The sequence below is a fragment of the Lepisma saccharinum genome, chromosome 3, assembly GCF_977018435.1.
Source record: "Lepisma saccharinum chromosome 3, izLepSacc3.1, whole genome shotgun sequence".
NCBI classification, from domain to species: domain Eukaryota; kingdom Metazoa; phylum Arthropoda; class Insecta; order Zygentoma; family Lepismatidae; genus Lepisma; species Lepisma saccharinum.
In genome coordinates, this window is record NC_139231.1 from 74,046,980 (window position 1) to 74,072,396 (window position 25,417).

General features: G+C 37.7%; 1 protein-coding gene across 2 annotated transcripts in view; it reads left to right on the forward strand.

Moving 5' to 3' along the window:
* LOC145985142 (uncharacterized) overlaps positions 1-25,417 on the forward strand; it is a 49,068-nt gene that overhangs the window by 4,819 nt on the left and 18,832 nt on the right. For both annotated transcript variants that reach the window (XR_014441401.1, XM_083118805.1), the window contains exons 2-4: positions 10,073-10,234; positions 18,312-18,479; positions 24,152-24,313. Coding sequence is in view for 1 of the 2 variants with exons in the window: in XM_083118805.1 (XP_082974931.1) it covers positions 10,073-10,234; positions 18,312-18,479; positions 24,152-24,313 (492 nt within the window). In the remaining variant the exon portion in view is untranslated. The remainder of the gene's footprint in view (positions 1-10,072; positions 10,235-18,311; positions 18,480-24,151; positions 24,314-25,417) is intronic.

Sequence of the window (25,417 nt, forward strand, 5' to 3'; positions counted from 1 at the left end):
CTTCTTGGAATAAATGCAAGATTGTGTCAGAGATGGATGAGTGGAAACAAATAGAAGCTGAAATTAGATGCGATGAATAGAAATAAAGGAGATACATTACCAAAATACCTTGTGCATGCATTCAGAGGTTTTTCCTTAAAGGTTGAAACACTTCGGGTTCGCGAAAGAGAAAGAATGGCGCGAAGACGTGACTCGCTGTCGCTCGGTGTCAAAGTCTCAAGTTTTTTTAGTTTTTGAAGTGCTTGGATACTTGTTGGAAAGTATTAAGTGATGCTGCGAGTGAAACGAGGGATGGACTTTACCTAGGTTATGTCATTTGATGCAGTGTAGGCGTTGCTGTCCGCGCAGGTAAGAAATGACCGATAGAAATGCACATAATTAACGTAAACAAACTTCCTTGTCCACTGAAAAAAAGCGTGTGCTGGTCGACCAGCCCCAAATTTGAACAAACCTGTCGCGTATAAATGAAAGGGTCTCAGGTTCGATTTCTAGTATGCGCATGCCATTAGTTGCCATTTCCCTTTAACAAATGTAGGACCAGTTCTGATTAGTCAGCATGGACGTCCGGAAGGGGAAAAGGGGGCCGCCCCCCCCATGGAAATTGAATGTAAACCAAAAATTATATATTACACGAATATAATTTAATTTCAGTCACAGTAATTTTTGGTAATTATTATAAAAGCGTTGCAGTAACTTGAGACTGAAGGAGTGTTTTTTGCTCCTCGTGGGGAAAAAATATATTACTTGCCCCTACTTGAGGACGTCCATGATATTCCAACAAAACTCAACTTTTTTCATAAAGGCACAATTTATTGTAGTTTCAGCCCTAAATTTATTCGCACACCCCAACAACAAAACCTTATACTCCCAGATAAAAAGAATTCTTGACAAAGCTTTTAAACCCTCCCCCATCCTTTTGTTGGGCGAAGGAAGTATATTTTGCGGAAAGTGAATATATGTCACATCACTTCAGTGAACCCCCGGGTAAATAATGCACGAGCCGCGCCTGCCCTGAAATTATGCTTTCCCGCACGAATCACGTAGGTTGTTTATGGGACCAGCTGATGCACTCCCAGGCGGGCCTCGCTGAATGCTCAGATACGGTTCTAGGCAGGGTTGCAAACTTGCGGTAATTATCGGAAGACCAAGAATTTCAGTTTTCTTTTATTAAGCGTCGTTTAATGAAATTTATAAGTAATAAAATAATCCGTTATAGACAAATATATTAGGGTAGGCCCGGCCTCCGGGCCTCATAGGACTCTTCGCCACTGGTCGTATAGTACCTTGGAAAACGGTGTATGTAATAATGCTCTAATCCGACCAGGCCCGTAGCCAGGATTTCTTACTAGGGGGGCAAAGTCAATCCTAGAGGGGGCAAATTTTTAATATATTGTGTTGCATTGGCAGATATAGCAGGGTACAGAGGGGCGCTTGCCCCCCTCCTCCAAAAGTGATAAGTAACAGCATAGACTAGTTAGGTTAGGTTAGGTTAGGTTCTAACTATTCTATGGTAACAGGAAAGGGATATCTTGAAAATTCAACGAACAAAAAAAGTTCAAGCAACATCAAATAACAATATTTCGATAATGACCTTTCGGACTAACAAAGAATACAAAGATGAAGTTTAACATATATAGGCTAATTGGGATTTTATCTACTTTATATTTACATGTCAATAATGTTAATAGACGATTAATATGTAACTTTGGGCTTCTCTGCAGAATTGATTAAGGAAGTCCTTTATAAATTGTGCTTCATAATGTACTCTAATTTCCAGTATGCAATATTTTTACACACAAAGGAATCTAACGAGAATCCAACACCACCATTATGTTGTGTTATGCAAGAAAAATCGAATTAATTAAATAATAATGGTTACATGTTATCTACACTTTGATGAATTGTGTAAAAATTTGTATAATTTTTTGTAGGCCTAATTGCTAAAACATGGCTCCTATTTGCTTCAAAGGGGAGAGACTTGCTTCACTACAGACAATGTTTGCCTACTTGTTACGTTAACCATTTTGCAAAATATTGTGTCATTGAAATACATGTGTTTGACACCCGACAAACAAATAAGAATCCTTTGATTGATCAATGACTTCTTGGATTACAGTGTCATCATTCATATTTCATATCAAGTTTTATAGAGGGAAATGTTGTATCCTCTTTACGTTATAAAAAAATACCTTCCTTAATGACTATGGTACGAAACCAAATAATCTAAGGGGCCTCCTTCGCCTTCCCCCATTTCCGAAAAAGCGAGGTCTCTGGGCCACTTATCGCCACCACTTTTTGAGCAGAAGCGTACAAACCCAAAATATCAGGGTTGTTTATGCTGATACTGATTTCTGCCAGTCACAGAATGGCTTAATATATATGAACAAAATTAGGAGAATCCACTCCATAGCAGAAGAGTTGACATAATTATTTGTCAAAAAATTAGGTTGTGCATGAGGTACTTTAACAGACAACGTCTGCTACAGACACAATGAAATATTATAAATATAAGAAAATAAATAGAAAATAATTTGAGAGATTTTCAATCGTATTTATTTCACTGTAGCTTTTTTCTACTTGTCATTTTCTTGAACCTATATTCATAGGGTGTCGCCTGATAACATCAAAAATTTTCACAGTGCGTACAGGACATCAAGGAAGGCAACTTTTATCAATGACTATTTACTCGTCTAATTCTTCTTTCGATGTTACAAGCAATCGAAATATGGCATCTTATGACCTTAATGTATGTAATCCCATTGTAAGCTTCGCAGTTGCAAATGTAATTTATTTTTACTGCCGTTTAAAATTCTTGAGAGCAGTATATATAACATGCTATGGAAACGATATCATGCAAACAGTCAGGGTTAAAACTTAACTTTCCCTTTATAAAATGGATATCATGACACACACCTATGTTGCTTATCATATTTAATGCATTTGCATAGAGAAATGATTCATGAGATTTGAAATTCACATTTATATTTCATAAGATGCTTAGTGTAACCCGTCTCACACTACAAATTTTATCGCTTTCTAACCAAAATAATAAATATGAAACACTATCACATTTTCATCGTGTTTGATAATAATTTGAGCCAGTAAGCTGTCCTACATCTTCCACTAGCCGACCTCCATGGTGGGATGGTTTATAACACACTATGAAGCCAGGGGTTTCAGGTTAGAGCCTGGGCATGAATGTTCTTTGTGAGCAGAGGCGAAACCACAAATCTTTATATGGAGAGGGGTCAAGTACCAGGACAAACATGCCAATTATAATAACACAGGCCTGCGAAATTGAAGTTGTTGAAAAATACAAGAGACGTGTACGCTGAGTATTATGTTATTGGGTGTGCTGATTTCGAAAATGACCTCCATTTTTTTCCATCACGTCAGGATTTTTTGTACAATCGATATCGATATTTTTGCTAAAATCCTATGTAAAAAGGAATTTTCGCGAACAATTTTGCATGCACTATCTGGCAACAGTGGTTTTGATCCATTTAAATCTATGTAAAATTGATGCTTGGTGATGCAAATTGATTTATTAGCCATTGATTTTATTTTGTATAGGTTTAAATGGAAGAAAACCACTGTTGCCAGATCGCACGAGCCACCTCTGGTCGAGAGAAAACCACAAAGTTTTCTTGCGTTTACACTTTTAACATCCCATTATGGTGAAGTTTCTAGAAAAAAAAGCACCAACGTATTATGTTCATTTGTGTTTATTAAGGTAACGTACATAAAATAGAGGATTGACCACGAGGAGCAATGTATGTGTACATGAACGTTTGACACAAAGTGTAAACTGAACAAACAACAAAACCAAACACAAACAAAGTTTATATTTACGTACGTATCCTTTTACCTTTGAAACTTTTTTTGACGTTCTTCTTTTATGTGCAATCTCAGGCCTCTCTCGTGTTAAAATCCAATAGTAGTCGGCGAGCATGTTCTTGTTCCGTTGTCCTTGATATTTGCACTCCATATATTTAATATCTTGGTGGAACCTTTCACCCTGTTCTTCGCTGACTGCTCCTAAATTTTCGGGGAAATAGTCCACATGTGAGTGAAGGAAATGTAGTTTGACACTCATGGAGCAACCCAACGCTTGAAATTTGTCCAGCATATTCATAACAATTGCTTTATAGTCAGGATCCTTGTAATTTCCCAGAAATTTACTGACCACATCTTTGAAGGCAACCCAAGCTTCTTTCTCCGTTGTTGTCATGCTAGTCTCAAAGTCTTTATCCTTCATGAGCTTGCGGATATCTGGACCAACAAAGATTCCCTCTGTCAACTTGGTTGCAGATAAACCTGGAAACTTTTTGCACAGGTATTTGAAACAATCGCCATCTTTTGGAATAGCCTTGACAAATTGCTTCATTACACCTAATTTGATATGCAACGGGGGTAACAATACTTTTTTGGGTCAACTAAGCTGTTCCGAATCACATTCTTGGTGCCTGGTTCAAGATTTTGTCTTTTTGCCATTCTTTCTTGACCCAATGTTGAGTCTTTGCACGGCAGTCCCACTCACAAATGAAACATGGGAACTTTGTATATTCGTCTTGTTGACCAAGAAGCATGGAGATAACTTTCAAATCACCGCAAATGGTCCAACCGTGGTCGGCATATTTTATTTTGTTGAGGACGAGAGCCAGGTTTTCATAGTGTTCTTGTAAATGTACCGAGTGTGCAACTGGTACAGATGCATACTGGCTTCCGTGATGAAGAAGGACAGCTTTCAGGCTCCTTGTCGATGAATCTATAAACAGCCTCCATTCATCTTTATCGTAGGTGATATTAAATTTGCTCATCAATCCGGGAACATCAGAACAATAGAGCAGGTTCTCCGCTTTCTTAAAGTACTGAACAAAGTCCTTTTCTCGATTCCTGTACCAATAAAACGTGGTTCCTTTGGCCAATAAATGTTTCTCTTTCAATCCGGAGCCCAACAATTCAGTTGCCTCTTTCGAAAGGCCCAGATCTCTAGTCAGATCATTAAGTTCAACCTGAGAGAAGGGCTGAGGTGAATCGTCTCCAGAGGGCTTATATTCGGTATCGGAGCCTTGACCGTCTGGATGTTCCGAGTCTGGAGACTCTGAAGAAATGACTGGTAATTCAGTTGGAGGCAAAGGCACTGGCACATCAGGTACATGAGGAATGGGGCGTATGGCCGATATAATGTTCTCAGGATAAGAGATTAGCTTGTGATTTTTTCGGTTATACCCACAGACATGGCAAGCACAAAAGAAACAATAATCACAGTGGTTTCTCGGCTAACTCCATGTCATAGGAATTCCAAAGCGTAAAGCAGTCTTCTTTCCGTTGAGCCATAAACGTAGATCATTGAGACACTGCACACACACTTTATGAGGAGCCCACAATTTGTCCTGGTCTCAAAGTTTCATGCCAAAATACGCAAGATAAAGTTTTCTTGCATAGTTTGTAATGGTCAGGCAGGGAGGAAAGCTATTCCATGCCGAAACAACATATTTATGGTAAATGTTCATACAAATCCACGTACAATTAAATTTTTCAAGAAAACGTGACGTGATAGACAGTTTTCTTTATTTTTTTTGAACTCAGCACGACAAAATACATAAAGTTCACCTATCACTTCCCTTGTATTTTTTTCATCGCAGGCCTGTGTAATAGTAATATAGTGGTGGTAGTGGTAGTAACAATAGTAGCATTAAAAGGACGTTATTATTGTCGTAAATCATGCAAAAGGGGGTACAAGTCGATGCTAAAGTATTTGTGTTTGAACAAATAATTTGAAATATTAACTAATAATGGAAAACAAGTACACAAACTGTATTTTTGAAAGACAGAATATACATGACGAACATTATTCTTTTTGCACATATGACACGTATAACTTTCATGTACAACATATTTTTTACACATATGCAACATGGAGCGACATAAAATAAGAAAATACTTATGCAACATGTTAACTCTAAATTGTGTATGTATTCAAAGTTTCTTTAATATATGTGTATATATATTATATATATATATATATATATATATATTATTTAAATACATTACATGATCAATTCATCCGCCAAATTGTCTCTCAAATGTGCGACAACAATCTGAAGTATATATCTGGCCTTACTTCTCTCTCAGGTAATTTACAATGTATTACAGAAAATAATCATATTGGGATCAAAGCAAGCAGGAAAATCTTTAGATCCAAATATTTCACTGGGCGCCATGGGAATCTCTTTAACATTTTTTTTTCTCATTTAGATCGTTTTGGCCCAGGGTTGACTCCCGCTGACCCCTAGCTGCGGCTCTGCACTACAGACTATAAGAATAGTAGACATCATGCTTGCGAGCGAAGCGAGCAAGAAAATTTTACGAAATGTACTTTTATTTGTATAAAATTTGAAATCGGGTGGGGGCAATTGCCACTCTGTGCCCCCTGTAAATGCCCTTAGCCGTCTGGAAGAAAAATGCAAGAAACACTTAAAAACTTATTCCATCTTGAGTATCCATTTGTCCTGTTATTCTTAGATTCTGCTAGTCATGTTTCTTTACTTCAATGTTTGCCCCCTAGATTGAACTTCCATCCAAGATTGGGGACGACGACAATGCCCCTGCCCCCTTGTGGTTGCAGCACTGTTTGTGAGTGTCTCTTCATCAATTTCACGTCATCACTCATCTCCACAATTAGCTGGATGTGGCAGAAAAGCAATGCTAAGTAACAAAATTCAAATATCCACTCCCTATCTCTCGCTATTACCAAAAGATAGACTTGGGAAACAAAAAGTTATGAAATTATGCAGTTCAAACTTCATAGCAACACATTCGAGAAAAAAAAACATCCAAATACATTAGACACTTTTAATACAAGACTACTCTAAGTGTCACAACTGTTCTAGATACTGAAAATTGCGAAATCATTTTCCGAAATCTGAATCTGGATCCCCCCAATCCTGATACAACATTATACGGAATCCGACACACCTTCATGTTGCTAGAGTAATACAGGATATAATTGTAGAGATTAGTGAGAATTCCAGGTAGGAATGTGTTCTGTATTTTTCACAGGGGGGGCAAAGCATGTTCTCAGGGGGGGCAACTGCCCCCCCTGCCCCCCTCTAGCTACGGGCCTGAATCCGACTCATCCCCACTGACTACCCTTCCTTTTCACACACCATCGGACACTTTCACTTCACTAAAAAGAAAAACACTGAACAATTAGAGACACCGAGTCGAACACAGTATTCTCGTCTTGCTTTGTTTATAATTTGCAACCCCAGCACGGCAGACGGTACATCAACAATCGGTGTTACTAACAACTGAAATATGATTATCTGCTACAATTTTTAAAATTCAATACAAGAAATTGAATTATACAATTTCCAAGGGAAATTCTTATACTGATAGATTTTTCCGTGTGATTTTTTACAAATATTAAAGTAAAATATCCCCTGGTGATGCGAATTCCCTTTGATATCTAGAAAATCCTTTTTTTTTTTTTTTTTTTTTACAAAAAATGTGTTCAATATTGTCAACGTTAGTTGCTACATGTGAGTATCTGTGTGCGTGAGAGCAAGGAAGAAATCGATAACAAAAAAGTCTGGATGGCTCTTTAGACGCATCTATCTAAATGGTTATATAAATTTGGGGACGATATTACGTTCGTTCTTGCTAAGTAGGCAGGAAAGTATCTTTCTCGCGAATTACTTCTCCAATGAGTATTACAAATCGGTCAGGATTAGTCACTTCTCTATGAAGTTTGCAACTATGTCAACACAATGAGAAGCTCTCGTGCATCATTGGTTTACTGTGCTATTAAATCTTGCCTCTAAATCCAAACACAGATGCAAGTGTTAATGCTGGATTTGTTAGTAACCCAGTGTTAAGCTGTCATTTCAAAAAGTGACGTTTCTTTCACTTTGCCATTTATATTCCTTCAGTTTCTATTAAAATAATAAATGATTTATATTGATTCATAGTTTGAAAGATTGTGTAGTTTCAGGTACTGTATGCATGCAGTGAGCGAAGAAGATATTGACTTTGTATCACTGCACTCTTCATTCCCTATCCACATACAAACGTTTCTTAAAAATTGAAAGACTATCATCAATTTCTCTGTAGATATCAAAATTCCATTTCTTTTTACTTGTCTCAGATGATTGACTGATTACTTTCCCTCAGGCTTCAAACATTCCAGAAACCAATTTGGGTTTCCTTTTCATGCCAAAAGTTGCCAACTTAGGATTCATTCAATTTTATTTCACTTCATATTTTATAATATGTAAATTTAAGGTGTATCAGCCCACAGCACCTGATCTTAGTGATAGGGCTGCTATCCTGGCATCCAAGTAGGCTGAAGATACCTCTTCACCACAAGGTAGTGGTTCTCTCTTACCAAGAGAACAGGTTCCTGCCTCTTCTGCCATCTGCACCCTACTTAAGGGCTGGATCTGCCATTCAGGATATTGTCATAACCCTAGCAAGGATCCTTATGTGGTACTATCAGCCAGTCAGCTGGATTACATTTATTTCACGAGGTGTTACTCTACCTCCTTTCTCATCTAAACTTGTGACTGGTAAGGGCAGGGTTAACAGATTGCATACAGTAACTCCTCTTAGTGCGCCAAGAATGTTTGCATTGTGAGCAAGAAAATTTTTATATCTACTTTTTTGCAAATTTACAATATCATTAATATGATGCCAATTCTTTTGTTGCCATGGGCATTTGGGCAAAGTGGGTGTAGGAATCTATGGCATATATACGAGGCATGGTGATTCAGTTGGGTAGGGCATCGATGCCACGTGAAGACCTAGGTTGAATTCCTAGGGTTGGTGATTTCAGGAAGAAATTTTTCCAGCAATTTGTATTGAGTAGCTGCAGGGTTTATCCAGCCTCTAATAAATGGGTACCTGTGGGCAACCCTGGGAGGTTGGAGCATGGTGATGATTGCATCACCTCAACAAATAGCTGAGTTTGAGAACGTGTGAGGCTCTACCTCCACATTCTCCATATTCCTTCATGGCATGTTGCAATGTGCAGGGGATAGCTTTACCTTTATATACAGTGTACAATAGAATAGTCAGTGTGTAAATAATTACTGATTATAAACTTAAGTATAAAAATGCATTACACATGTATTGATTCTACGAGGGCCGTACCAAAAGTAATGCAAAAGTGGACATAACCTCCTTATTAACTGATGTAGATCGTTCAAATTGCACATATAGTTGGAGTAACTCTTCCTCTATACAGGTGTTTCAGAATCTTTGTCTTCCGTGCAGGTGAATAATGGATTCCAAGCAGAAGCAACATGCTGTCATCGAGTTCTTGACGAAGGAAGGGTGCGGGCTGTCTGACATCCACAGAAGGCTACAGAATGTGTACGTAGATGACACCATTGACAAGAGCAATGTGCACAGGTGGATGAAGAAGTATACAGAAGGGGAAGCCAGCATTGAAGACAAACCGCACAGTGGGAGACCATCAACTGCGACCACTGACATGAATCGTCAGCGAGTGGATGAGTTGATTCGCACGGACAGTGAGCTTGCTGAACAACTGAATGGTGGAAAGCTTGGGGTATCGGAAAGTGTGTGCGAAGTGGGTACCTCGGCAGTTGACACCCGAGTTGAAGGAGAGAAGAGTGAAGTCTCCTCTTTGGCAACAAATCAGGTGATCGGCAAGTTGGACTGGTCTGTGGTCTCCCATCCACCTACAGCCCAGATCTGGTGCCCTCAGACTTCTACTTGTTTAGTCCAATGAAGGACAGTCTTCAGGGACAACAATTTGATGACACAGACAAAGGTGTAAGTGGCTGTGAAGAAGTGGATACGACAGTGCACACCAAACTTTTTTTAAAGAGGATTCGAGAGTTTGGTTCAATGATGGCACAAATGCATCGCTTTAAATGGAGACTATGTTGAGTAGCTGGTTTGTATAGAGGAAGAGTCACTTCAACTACATGTGCAATTTGAACAATCTACATCAGTTAATAAAGAGGTTATGACCACTTTTGCATCACTTTCGGTACGACACTCATATCTTTATGATAAATTTTACTATTTTTCATTACAGGTATAAAGTCACTCATACAATATGATGCACCTGGTTTGGTTTGTCCAGAATATCCTTTACCAAACATATTCAGCCAACCATGCCGAACAAATACAGACTGCATCTTTGGTTATCTTTGTTGCAATACAAATGGACAAATGTTATGTCAGCAAGGTGTTTCAGGTAATCTCTATAAAAATATTCACTATTATTTTATGCAACTGTTGAAATGGAGTAGTTGGTTGGTGCACCAGGTAGTAAAATCACACGTCTGTCGTAGGCTCAATCCCTAACACAAGCAAAAATAATTCTGTTCACCTGAGGGTTCTCTCGAAACGTTATGTTTTACATGGCATTAGTCTTGACTGTCAGCTTCCTGACACTTTATGCTAAGTCACATGCACGTTGTTACCAATACACGTGCATGTCTGCTTCACTACACAAGGATGAAAGCTCCGACATGCTTTCCACATTCCAAGATTCCTTGCACAGTGCTTGTTCTGTTTGCTATCAAACATTTAACACCATGTCCTTCAAACCCAAACATAAAGCTAATCCATGCCGAAAACCAAATAGAAGCATTAGAAACACTAACACTATAATAAACAGCTACAAACAAAACTTCCATGTCACATGCATATTCTATTTTGAGACATACAGTGCCAGTAAGGGGTGGAAGTCATAACATGTAGGCACTTTCAAGAGGGGTATCCAAGCTTTGACAACAGCGGTGGCTGGTTCGATGACTTGGTTCGATTTTGCCAATACAGCACCATACTCTTCTTTACTTCTTTCACAGGGAAGCAACATTATTATGCTTCTTAACCTATAGTTTTAAGCTTAATAACTGTGTGAGGGTAATTGTGGTACACTACTCCTTTAAGAAATTTCCACAGATCCCACTACCTCCTCTGATTTTTGGAACAAAAAAATAGTTGAAATGAGTCAATTACTGAACAAGTCTTGGAGAAATGTCATGCAGCAAATGTATGGCACATGGCTCCATCATATGGTACCAAACAGACAAGTTTATATTACTGTAGCAGAGAGACAAACTGGTGATAATGTCTATAAATCATAATGGGCATTTGTGTTGTATGGCATCTGAAAAAAGAAGTCAGAAGTGACTATAAAAAAAATCTCTCTTTATCCTATTTTATTGTTAATGTTTCTCTTTACCTTACTGACATTCTGCTAAACCTTGGGGGTGTAAGGGGGATCCAAATGACTGGTTTTCAACTCTCAACTCGCACCTCCTTCTGTCACGACCCCTCGATAACCCCACTTCTTCCACTTTCCTTGCAGAATTTCCGGACTTTTCCATCCGGAACCAACAGCCGCCACCTTGTAAATAAGGAACACCTTAGCTGGCATAGCTTGCTGGTGACTGTGGACTTTGTGAGGATAACTTTGGTTCTCTCTGCCGAGCCATACATGTCCTTACATTATTTTATATTGAGTCATACTAATAGAAGTAAGTACCTACTCATGAGAACAGGTGGTGGAGTAGGTGCTCAAGAAATGGGCACTTGTTCCATTCTTATATGAATAAAGTCCTCCCTTTCATCATTTTCAATCTAGCAACTTTTCATAGATATAACTAGGGCACAGATAGTTATGCACTAAAAAATGCAAAATATGCATGCAAATATGCACTTTAAAATCCCGTTTAATTTATAAATGTTGTAAATTACAAACTATGAAAGATTACATGCCAAGCAATGAATATGCATTATTCTGAATGCTCATTCGCTACACAGATTTTTTTCAAATAATATGGTTCTGCATTAAATGAAACACAATACATTACAGATCAAGATCAGATTGCATTGGATATCAACATGATGTCTCAAATTTTCGAACTTGAAACTACTCCTGTTTTCAGCTAGAATAGTTTTATATTCAGAAAACACACGTTCCACTTCACAAGATTCAAATGGACTGTATTTTGAAACGTTCTTTAGTCAAAAGAACATGATTTAACTAAAAGAACAAATAATAAGTTCACATGAAAGACTCGAAAGCATACACGTGATACCTCTCAGGGTATGGGGTAATATCTCTCTTCGTTCGTTGGTCAAAACAAATCAAAGTCAAGTTTTCGCTAAGAGAAAAGAATTATATTGTACGTCTTAGCAAAATAAATACTTATGTGCATAAAATCCACTTCAGTCAAAGAAATAACAGCTTCTTACAATTCAACTTAACCACTCTTTAAAACTCGAAGCCCGAACTCCTAAGTCAAGACAAAAGACACTCGTAATTGCCATGGTAACAACCATTACAAGATAAGTATCTACAGGTTAGTCACTATCCTTACATTATCAGGGATAGGTAAATTACAGTAATTGATATTACAAAAACAATAAACATTTGTACAAGAAAAGATAATTAATAACAATAGATATTAACAATAAATATTTTTGCAATGGGAAAGGACGTGTCAATTGCCCCCTCCGAAGAAAAATCAAAATCGACGACGAACTGGAAAACTTTCAACAGTCTAGGAGATTTTGGTTTCAATCTCTGGAAAACAGTTTACAATTCTTCATGTATTTAGTTCACAAGTTCTGAGTTAAAACTGGACTTTGAATAAAGATTTATTTTTTTGTACAGCATGGGACTTCTGATACATTTTATATAGACGATGATACTCCATACAAATAAGAAAACCAGATCATGTAAACATTCAGCAGATTATTCAAATATGCTCTCGTTCTACAACATGTCGTGACCACAAACTCATAGAAAACGTTTCCAGTGCCAGACCTTTCCAAAGACACCTTCCTATTGATCGTGAAGATTTCAACTTAAATCGGTACTTCGTTCCATTTTCAGTAATTTTACTAGAATCAATCTTCTTTTTCATATCTCTTGGGAATGGGAATCCATTTCTAATGGCTAGCTTTAAATTTCCGGATGCTTAACTGCTTGTCTACGGAAATATCCTCGTCTAGCTCCTTTTAAATCGACACTCCATCCACCATTAAATATAATATTCTATGTATAAGACTGATCTCAGTTTTATACTTTCGCAGAAACGATTAACCAACAGCAGATCTTATGGTAAATCTTTAACAATTAAGATTTCCATTAGAATGGTGCTTTCAGTAGTTTCGAGCACTGAGTTACGCTTGCCTACAAATTCAAGTTCTGAGTTCTAGTTCTAGCTCACTGAATTTTTATACTGAACGATCTGCCTTAAAGTACAGGTAAATTCTGATTTGTTATGAATATCAGCATAATATCATTGTCACCAGACTGTAAAATCTCTCTTCTTGCCACCAGTTTCCTCCGAGACTGCCTAACATAAGGAACGTTTCTATGTCAAGCGAGGGGTGAAATCCTGCTCCTGGTCCAGATTAGATCCGGTGTCCCAACAGAAGTTCCTCGTTACTGCCACACTTCGCTGTTGCTCAACGCTGGGATATGGTTCAACAATGTATGTCTGCACGCCACTGCTCGTCATTTGAGTTCCGGGAGCATTATTGCTATCTCTCGGTGGAGATAAACGTTGTTGACTTGGCGAAGAAAATCCGCTGTTAGGATACGGTCTATCGTAAGGATTACCTCTGGAAGCTGGATATTCTCGTCGTGATCTAAACTGACGCTGTTGACGGTAATTATTTCCATTTCTAGAGTATGGACTCTCAGCTGGGTTACTCCTATTTTGTTGCTGAACTAAGCGAATTCTAGACGTTCTTTGAACATCTCTGCTGTTTTGTTGAGAGCCAGTTTCTCGTCTCCATGTAGACCGCCAAGCATCTTGTTCCTCTGCTTGCTCATATCTCTTAACAAAATCCGCTAAGAGATCCACGGTGTTCGGAGCATGAGCCAAGCACAATTGCTTTACTCTAAAAGGTAGCTGTCCGATGATTAGATTAACTACTTCCTGCTCGGTGTAATGATTACTCAGATTCCTATAGGCAGAGTACACAGACCAAACATATTCCTCCACATTGTTATCATTCTGCTTATTGTACCGCCTAGTCCTCACAGACGCCAATTCTCTCTCTTTCGCTTCTGTTGAAGCAAACCGCTTCTTGAATTCTCTGCAAAAATCAGAGTAAGTGCGGAAATCGTTCTTATGCGAATAAAACCAGTGATAGGCCTTTTCAGTTAACAAACGTGGAATGATTTCAAGCCTATAATGTTGAGGAATCTGTAGAATTTCCAGGTTTGTATTCAATTCCTTTAAATATATTTCAGCTGAAGTAGCGATAATATTGCCGTCGAACTTTCTCATAGAATTGATGTCTGACATCCTAGGAGTTACCCCAGTGTGTACAATGCGTGAAGAAGGCTCTCTTCTGTTTCTTCTGCTGCGAGCAGTTGATTCACTGTCTGAGGAGCTGGATTCGTTCATCTTCTTGTACCTCTTTTTCCGTGAGGTTTTTCCTTGTAGGTTTGAAGCTTCATCTGAACAGATGGGATAAAATGTCGATCTTCCAGAACCTTCATCAACACGGTGGATTTTAGGATGATCAGAGTTCGTCTGGATCTGTAACCTATTCAGCTGATCAGAAATATGAACAATTTCACTACAGATATGACCAACATCTGAGGAAAATTTGTCTTGTTTAGTTTCAACTGTTTTCCTCCATTCTTCGTCTGCTTTTCGGTATCCCTCGGTTTCATTTATATTCTCAGCAAGTTTCTCTGCCACTTTGTGATTAATGGTATCTTCTAACTTGTCTGTGATAACAGTTACCTGGTGATTCACATTTTCAAACACTTCCTTTCTGAAACTGCTCTGTTCTTCAGCGATTTCCTTACGAAAGTTACCCTGAGATTGTTCAACCTCTTCTCTCAACAGGGCAATTTCTTTTTGCACATTTGATTCCACTTGTAGAGAGTTTGCTTCACACGTCTGACGTAAGTTAACGATCTCTATTTGAATGCTTTCTTTTATCTTCTGTTGATTTTCTTCCATTTTTACAGTCAAATTGTCCAGTCTCTGTCCCATCTCCAAAGCAGATTCTGTGAGTTTCGAATAACCCTGTGAAAACTTCTCTTCTAAGCGCCTTTCTGATTCCACCAGATTTCTACCACTTTCCTCTAACTTTAAGTTCAAACTGCATTCCAACATGGCTACATTCTCCTGAAACTTAGCTTCCAGATTGCTGGAACTTTCTCTAATCTTTTCCTTAATTTTTGATTCCAGAGAATCCAAAGCAATGGCGTTTTCTTGGATCTTTGCTTCCAGATTGCTGGAACTTTCTCTAATCTTTTCCTTAATTTTTGATTCCAGAGAATCCAAAGCAATGGCGTTTTCTTGGATCTTTGCTTCCAGATTGCTGGAACTTTCTCTAATGTTTCCCTGAATTTTAGTTTCCATAGCCCTTGTACTTTCCTCCAACATAATCCGTATTGAAGAAAGCAGGTCTGCTGTAACTGGAACTGACTGCACTGGAGATTCATTTTCCTCAGCCGACGATTTACTTGCACTTTTCAACATCATCTTATCCATATTCTTCTAGCACAGAATTTCCATCACAATCACAAATCAATTACTCTTCACGAACACACAAAAATGAACACCACTAACGAAACAACAGATTTCGGGCCCCGCGTTGTTGTGCCAAAATATTGAAACGTTCTTTAGTCAAAAGAACATGATTTAACTAAAAGAACAAATAATAAGTTCACATGAAAGACTCGAAAGCATACACGTGATGCCTCTCAGGGTATGGGGTAATATCTCTCTTCGTTCGTTGGTCAAAACAAATCAAAGTCAAGTTTTCGCTAAGAGAAAAGAATTATATTGTACGTCTTAGCAAAATAAATACTTATGTGCATAAAATCCACTTCAGTCAAAGAAATAACAGCTTCTTACAATTCAACTTAACCACTCTTTAAAACTCGAAGCCCGAACTCCTAAGTCAAGACAAAAGACACTCGTAATTGCCATGGTAACAACCATTACAAGATAAGTATCTACAGGTTAGTCACTATCCTTACATTATCAGGGATAGGTAAATTACAGTAATTGATATTACAAAAACAATAAACATTTGTACAAGAAAAGATAATTAATAACAATAGATATTAACAATAAATATTTTTGCAATGGGAAAGGACGTGTCAATTTTAGGGCAACAAAGTCAGACACATCAAGTTCCAGATCATCCACACGTTATCCATTTGTATGCAGAATTTTGCAAACTTTCACTGCATCCAATTTCTGTAAATACACAGGATCTTCAACCTGGGCGAGGGCCTCTTTAATATCTTCTTTAATTTTGATGCTTGTTTGAAGTTGTAACCCTTTGTTTTCTAATCGATGAATGGAATCCTTCAGACAAGAGAAATTAGCTCGGATGTAGGCATGATCCTCACGAATTCCCTCTGTGGAAAGTATTCGCTGGGACTCCCCGATGCACACTGCTTCCTGGGCATCAAGTCTAACAACAACCTGTTACACCATTTCAAAATTGTCAGCGTAATATGCAGCAGCCTCAATCCACGTGCCCCATCTAGTAACCACAGGAGATTGTGTAAGTGGCAAGTCAAACGCTACTTCCTGGAAAACTCTTACACAGCTAGGTGCTTTGAGAAACACCTTTTACACATTTGAAATTAGTTCATTGACGTTATGAAAGTTTGCTCAAAGTAATTCAGACACACGATGCAGTGCATGTGCAAGACATGTAAAATGAATAAGTTCCGGATACAATATTTTAAGACCGGCCATTGTTTTACACATATATGGAGCAGCATCGGTACAAGTAAAAATATATTCAAAACTTACGTTTTTGCGAGTATCTATGCTGCTTTCACGACGTTTCGGGATGCAACTGCTACACAGCCTGAAGAAGGGAGCAGTTCCATCCCGAAACGTCGTGAAAGCAGCATAGATACTCACAAAAACGTAAGTTTTCAATATATTTTTATTATATTTGTGAGTAATTCGCACAACTTTCATCATGAAATCGGTACAAGCAATTAGCATTCAGTTGTAATATGACCTTACACTGTCTGGCCACAATAACTGCAGAGAATTATTAAAGAAAGCTGCTATTGTCTTATCGTTCACCTTTTCAAGTTCTTCAATTGTCAACAAATAAGATTTTGACTTTTCTTCTTCGACTCCTAATACACCGAACACGAAATTTACAACACACCTTTGATTTACATCAGTTGTTTCATCAAGTGATAACCAAATCTTATTTTGGCCCACTTTTTGCCTCATTTTACTGAAAGTTCAATGATACAGTTCCGGAACATAGTTTTTTCTAATGGTTGATTCATCGGGTACATGATGATGTGTGTATACTTCTCTATAAAACCAACAAGGTCTTTGTTTTGAAGCTTGTGCAAGGGAATATTTGCTGAGATGAAAGCTTTACACAAATGTGCACTGAATTCAGACTAGGCTGGACCCGGGTGTGACTGTAAGTTCAAAAGTGTCTGTTGCTTACCTGATGTCCCGAGATATTTCATTTTCACATATTTCCCCGTTTGCATTTGTTGCTACACTTGAAATTTTCTTTCACACGACACAGCACACTCGCAAACTTTGCAGAACAACACTTTTCCGTCTGTGCTGAAGTCCTTGTCCAGTTTCACGTATGACTCCAAGACGACACTCAAACATTTCTTTTCCTTAGGCATTGTCTTCTTACACTAGAAAACTGATTGTACAAAAATAGAAAACTTCTCGCACGGTACAGGTTTAATGGATGGAAAGAAGAGATGTGTGAAAGCCACGACACAATGGTAGCTAAAGATATTGGGTTTCGCTCGCAGGAATTAACCTATAAGCGATAAGAAACTGCACGCAGCATTGCCAGCTTAGTTGATTGTTGAGGTGAGAATGACGTACTTGCCACATTTCATACAATCCAGGAAAAAGGAAAGAAGAAAGACAGAGAAAAGATAAAGAAAAAAGAAGCAAGGAGAAGAAAAATATAGTATATGCTCGGCGTTGGTTGTGGGTACAAAAATATGCACAACATCAACTTATTTTCTACAAATATGCACCTGCATATGAAATATGCATTTTTAGTTAAAAATCCTTAAATATGCATTTGCATATGCATAATCATCCGAGCCCTAGATATAACCTCATAAACTTGCACACATGTGTGTGTGTATAAGCAGCTGCTAAATTTCTAATGCATGCACTTCTTCACAGCAAGTGCTCCAAAAAGTTGAGAAATAAGTAAGTACTCAGTTTTTACCCCATTTTTTTTAGTTATAGAGCTCATAACAATGTATATTAAAAGTTGAGGAAACAATGAACACTGATATTTTTCAGAAATGCTTCGTGATGTCACAATTGGAGAAGAAATGGTTTGTCCTCAGCATCATGTAACAACTCTTTTCAACAAGGAATGCACAGCACACAGTGATTGCAATTTTGGATTTCTGTGTTGTGATGATCAAGGTACAAAGACATGTAACCAAGCAGTGCCAAAAAGTCAAGGTAAGAATCTTAGAATATCCATTATTGTTATTAACCCCTGTGATTGCTTTTGCTGTTAGATAACTCTAAAAATCCTGATTGTATTTACATATCTTGTTTGTTTTTAAGGACATGGAGTCGAGGTTCTGACACTGCATCCATCCATGCCTGAATTTTTCATCTACAATCAAAATAAGTATCCCTTCCTCGTTATTTCACTGAACACAGGAACAATATATGGAAGTTTAAAAGAGAACAATCTAGCCAGAACTCATGTTTTGTTTACTGTCGCATAATTCTAATGTAACTGATAACACTGGCTCTGTCTGGGAAAGGCAATGATCTGTCAACCATGTGCAGATCAGAAGTCATGACGTGGAACCCACATGTCAAGAGTGAATATTACTACTGCGATTGACATAACATTATGCTCCAGTTTCTCTCCTCTTCCCTCTTGAGAGAGGTACAATACCAATCCATTGCACTGATAACAGTCAACTAAAAGCAACACTGAATATAAAACAATTTGGGGCACTTGGGTGGGGAAAGTACATAAAAAGACAACCCTGCAATGCAGGAAACCAGATTGCTGGAACTGGACGTCTACAGATTTTTTTCAAGTGAGGGGGAAAGCAATTATTTTTCCAGGGGGGTAAACAAGGCATATTGCCCTCTCAAAAAAAAAAAAAAAACACCAGTTGAGTTTGAAATTATCATGTTGCTGCATCCCCATTGTAATAATTAATGTAAATTACTGTGACTGAAATCAAATTATATGTGTGGAATATGTACTTTTAGGTTGACATTCATTTTCCAGGGAGGAATGGGGTATCCTTGTCCCCCTCCCTCCTTCTTGACATCCATACCCTGTATAATTTCACCTAGAAATTTAGTGTAAAGGAATCTTATCACAGTGATTAAACGATATTACACTGTTAAAGAAAATTAAGTATTTTCAAGCCTATGAAAGTTCCAAAGAACTGCGGGAGAGGGGTGTGCATTATTTCTTACGTATTCTACTATAATACACCTAAAATTACACTTAGGGGATTTTCAGTGGGTCCAGGAACACACTATATATACACACCCTTGTTTAGTAACCATCAATACAACTATACCCCTATACGCCTTCATGGCGTGGTGCTATGCACAGGGGAACACTTTACCTTTTTTTTTTTTTATCAATACAACTTAACAGTGGGATGGATGGGGTTTTTCTTTCCCGACTGAACTTTCAAGGTTTTTGCCCAGAGGTGACAACTTCATGTAAAGGTGGGATGGGGGAGGGGGGGGAAGCAAGATTGACAACAATATTTTCTTTTACCTACAATGTACATATTTCTTGAGAAATTTTGGGGGCAAAAGGTACCATGCCTATGTTTTCGCACTCAATCCTAATCAGAGGGTCTGTGCACGCCTATGGTTGGAGGTGCTTCATTGTTATATTAAAATCAGGAGTGCAATGATAAGAGAAAGAAAAAAAAACACAAGATAAAGTGCTTTTTAATCAAGAAAAGAATAAATGGGTAAAAGTGTCCAAGCAAATTATCGTGAATTTTTGCGTAAATGTTTCACATGAGAAATACAATAATTTTTATTTTTTTCAGGCCTCCTTAGGCATAGTGCCCACCTGTCTGCCCCTGATTTGACATCTCATATAATATGTAACTAGAATTTAAAGCCAGATAATTGATTGATTGATTTGCTTTATTTTACTTCGTTTTTGTGTCACCTTTGGCTAATTGCGAAGATGGGGATGAGTGATGATTTGATGAATGGACACTCCCAAACATCCATCCCAGGCTGGGATTCGAACTCCGAGATCCCTGGCACCGTAGCATGATGTGCTAATCACTTTGCCACAGGGGCTGGCTTAAAGCCAGATATAACAGAATCTAATTTTATTGGCCACAAAAATGAGCCTTTTCCATATTTTTCTCTCTTCTATTACATTTTTCCTATCAATCTAATGGGAGGCGAGGCCCCGGGCGGTTGCCCACTTCGCCCACCCCTTGCTATGCCATTGCCTCCTGGATTGATATCTTACTCTCAATATTTAAGTTCAGTGAACTGTTAAAGGTGCCTCAGCAGTATATCAGTTTTGGGGTGCCTAACTGAAATTATGTAGAAGCAATGGGCCTGGTCAAAGCAAACTATTGTAGGTGGCAGCACCTCTGTTGTCTTCCCCCCATGCTTTTGATGGGCAATTGTTCTCCCATACATACACGGGAAATTTGATGTTGAATGTGCTGGTACATTTAATTGCAAGTTTAATTTTATCTTAATAATAACAATTAAGGCTGTGGTGTATAGGGAGCAGGTGATTAATCATTTCCAGGCATATTTGCAGATGTTTTGTCATCTTCATGGTATGGAATTTGAACAGCTGGTATATGACAAAGGAAAAACAAAAATACGTTAAAGTATTGAAATTGGTCTACTTACGTAAGTGAGTATGTAATCGTATGTCAACTACGTTTCGGAAGCTTTACTGCTTCCTTCTTCAGGTTGTCATATTTTCGGCTTGGAATATCAAGCCACATCAGAGAAGTGTCATGCAAGGATACTGGATGAAAGGTTTGGGTTAAAAACACTTCATAGTGCTAGACATATGAGAATTAAAACTACCCTTGTTAAAAACCCTTAAAACTCTCGATAAAACATGTTAAAACCACCACTACGTTGAACATTGACTGGCCGTTGAAAGCCCTAGTTCCTTGCTAAGGTGAAGCGTGCGAGCAGCTGGCACCGCACTACGGAGTTGCCGTCATCCCGGTTCAGTTTATTTCTGTTTCCCGCACAAATAAGTGCCGTTTCGTATACGTTCCTATCCAATTTTCTGTTACTTCTTTTGATAACATCTCTTTTTATTATTCTATGCCTACTGTTTATTATATGTTCTGCAAGCCCCATTTTCGTATCCCTTTCTTTGATATTCTTATCGTGTTCCCCCCATCTAATACGAATGTTCCAGCCGGTTTGTCCAATATATTCCATCCCGCAGTCGCATTCGATCCTATAAACCCCTTTTGTGTGGGAAACAGAAATAAACTGAACCGGGACGATGGCAATTTGGATGATGTTTGGATTAGCTTTTTTAAAAAGTGGGACAATATGAATAATAAAAGTGCCCCGATAGGCTTCCTTGTCACCTCGGAGGTAAAGAAAGCAGCCGAAGTGGATTCTCCTTGGATTGGTGACGAGAGAAAAAGAAAAAGGGAGGGGAGGGATCTCTTGTGGGAGGGGAAGTACCCCACCACTCCGTAGCGTGGAGCCAGCTGCTTGCACGTTTCACCTTAGCAAGGAACTAGGGCTTTCAACGGCCACTCACTGTTCAACGTAGTGGTGGTTTTAACATGTTTCATCGAGAGTTTTAAGGGTTTTTAAAAAGGGTAGTTTTAATTCTGCATATGTCGAGGACTATGAAGTGTTTTTAACCCAAACCTTTCACCCAGTATCCTTGCATGACACTTCTCTGACGTGGCTTGATATTCCAAGCCGAAAATACGACAAACTGAAGAAGGAAGCAAGCAGTAAAGCTTCCAAAACGTAGTTCACATACGAATACATACTCACTTACGTAAGTAGATCAATTTCAATACTCTAACGTATTTTTGTTTATAGATAGTGAGTAACATGCACGTAACCAATATGCTACGACAAAGGAGCATGGGTATGGGTAACACAGTACTGCTGAAGAAACTCTTTCCAGGTGGAATTGTCATGAAGAATAAACTTTCCATACTCATCCTGCAGTCCTGATCTCACATTAAGTGACATGTATCTGTGGAACATGTTGAAAGAACAGTGCTTCACACTGACACCCAAAAATCAGCACCAGCTTCACCACAATGTTGAGTCTGTTATCGGGACTATAACACTGTTCTATCATGGCCAATGCAATGGTCAGATCCATTGTTCATAATGTAGGGAGACATGTTAAACATTTAATTGTCCAATATATACAGGGTGGGTACAAAGTCACTTTCCCCAATATTTGATTTCTTCATTTATTGGGAAAATCGACTGTGCCCACCCTGTATATAGCCCCAATCCCACCACTCACTGACATCCAATATATACATTGCCCCAATCCCACCACTCACTGACATAAATGTCCTCCATGCAGGAAGCCCCAGAGGCAAAAAATGCCCAACTACGACTCCCCATGAAATCGTTCCAAAAGACTGAGAAAATTAAGAAATCACTCAATGAGCCCTTTTTCACGTCCTTAGTAACCAGTTTCCACGATGCACTTCTTGTTCACATTGTTGGATTCATTCTTCATTGCCTAGCTGCTACAATGTTTATCAGAGATTGATAAACACAGATGATCAACTCCTGGTTAGAAAAGGTGCCTGAAACGAGCGTGACATCTACATTACGAGATGATTCAGTCCAGATACAATTACGTATATATTGGTATACTCAATGCGAAAATATCTACATCGTGGTTGTTTTAACTAGATGTTTAGAGGTATAATAACAAACAATTCTTTCGAGTTTGCCATGCTCGTTGTTGACCATGGAAACTTATGTTGCTAGGGAACTTAAGGAAAGTTTATTTTCACCCCGAAAACTACGATAATTGAGTTGTACTAGAATTTTTGCATTTCAAAATATGAGCATCAGAATTTATTACAGAGGAGAGGTAGGAAGGAATTTGAGGGGAATGATGGAAAACAATTATTTTTCAATTACACGTTTAAAAAAGTGAAAATGACAATAGACTTAAAATATTGCATTTCCAATTTAGTGTCGCTGTTGAATCCGTTTACATAAAACATCTAACTATCTTGAAATAGTTATTGCTTACTCAGTTTATTAAGAAAATAGACAATAATATTTTGAATATTTGTATCATATTAGAGCCCATACAGACATAACATTACATTCAAAACTTTCCAAATAAGCGAACCACGTTGGCGAGCACTCGAGATGTGGCCACAGATCACACACAGATGAATCAACTCCTGGTTAGAAAAGGTGCTTCAAACAAGGGTGACATCTACATAATAAGGAGACGATTCAGTAAAAATACAATCAGATGTTGGTATACCCAATGCAAAAATATGTACATCGTGCTTGTTTTAACTAGAGGTATAACAAACAATTCTTTAGAGCTTGCTGCTATGTTTGTTGTTGTCCATGGAAATGGATGTTGCTAGGGAACATAAAGAAAGCTTATTTTCACCCTGAAAACTACGGTAATTAAGTTGTACTAGACTTTTCGTATTTCAAAATATGAGCATCAAATTTTTTTACAGAGGCAAGGTAGGAATTTGATTGGAATGACAGAACACAATTATTTTTAATTACGTTTAAAAATGTGAAAATGACAAAAGATGTAAATATTGCTTTTCCAATTTAGTGTCCCTATTTAAGTCATTTACACATAACATCTAACTATCTATCTTGAAACAGTTATTGCTTACTCAGTTTATTATTAAGAAAATAGACAATACTATTTTGAATATTTGTACCATATTAGAGGCCACACACACACATAATTTTACATTCAAAATTTTTCAAATAAGCGAACCACATCGGCGAGCACACAGGACACAGCCAAAGGCTACATCGAAAGTCTTTCTTTCTTTCTTTCAGTTACCTTTTATTTTGCCCTTTAAATATGTTATGTATGTACTTCCACAATGATTACAGAATGTAACATTACGCATTCCATTTCACAGCTAATGTCTTTGATGAACTGCAATGCCCTAAGTCTTCGATCTATTCATTCTTTAATCAGAAATGCCAGAAGAGAGAAGACTGCAGCTTTGGATACCTCTGCTGTGCAGTGGATAGTGGGGAGAAGCTTTGCGTTTTAGGAATACCAAAACAGATAGCTGCAGGTATGAACATGGAACCAGAGAAATAAGTATATATTTATCTATCTTTGTTAAAGTAAAACTAATATATGAATAAAAATAAGATAATTATGTAAAAAAAAAAATCAAAGATTTTATCTTAAAATGCACTGAAGTTGTAATATTACATCCTAGGAATGTAATTGGTTAATTAGTACTGTCTTGACTTTTTTCATTCAGAAATTAATGTTGATAAATTGAGTGCAGAATCCTGAAATTTTGCTTTAGTTATAATTAATATAAGGTCAAAGTTAGAGTTAATGTAAATTTTTAAGTATTCAGTTTCTTAAGCAAAGTCCATAACAATCACCTGGTTCTGGTGAAAATACAATGTATAATTATTTCCATATAAAATTCAAACATTTAATAACAAATTACTGGCATAAAACAAAAACAAAAAATATATTGTACTACTTGAATTTATATATAAAACTAGAGTCTGTGGCTTAACAGCCTTTTGAAGGCCAAGGCATGCATGCTAAGGGTTTTTTCATTGTCGTATGTGGCTAGTGCATTGAATCCTGTCAACGTCAATTACAATGCTGTTACCGTATTTGGCTGCAGTTTCATTTAAATAACTTCTCAATTGTTCTGACGATGGTGATACAACACAGACATTTTTGGTCTCCCACTACGAATCAAACCCAGAACTGCTTGTGAGACTAAAGTGAAAGTGTTCATTATTCAGTTATGTAGAAGTCCAAATTTATATGTAAGCCTGAATGATGTACTCACGGGTGGAAACTAGTCTAGATTGCAGAGGTACTGTCGAAAATACCAAAACACTGAACAAATACTGATTAATTACTAACCGATTTAATTACAGCCTAATGTGCTTTTAAAAATAATAATTATGAGAATAAAATGTAAGGTAAAGCTTGTCTTCATTTAATTTTTAATTTAATTGAATTCATTGCTACGATTTTTTGATTATGAAATGCCCTGACATTTCCAGATTTTCCAGTCCAAAAATGAAATTTTTCCAGACATATTTATCATCATGATTTTTGCCTTTCAACCTTGTGTTTTTCAATTAAATATATAATTATTATGAATATTCACTTTCACAACTTCTTTTTTTAGCAAATT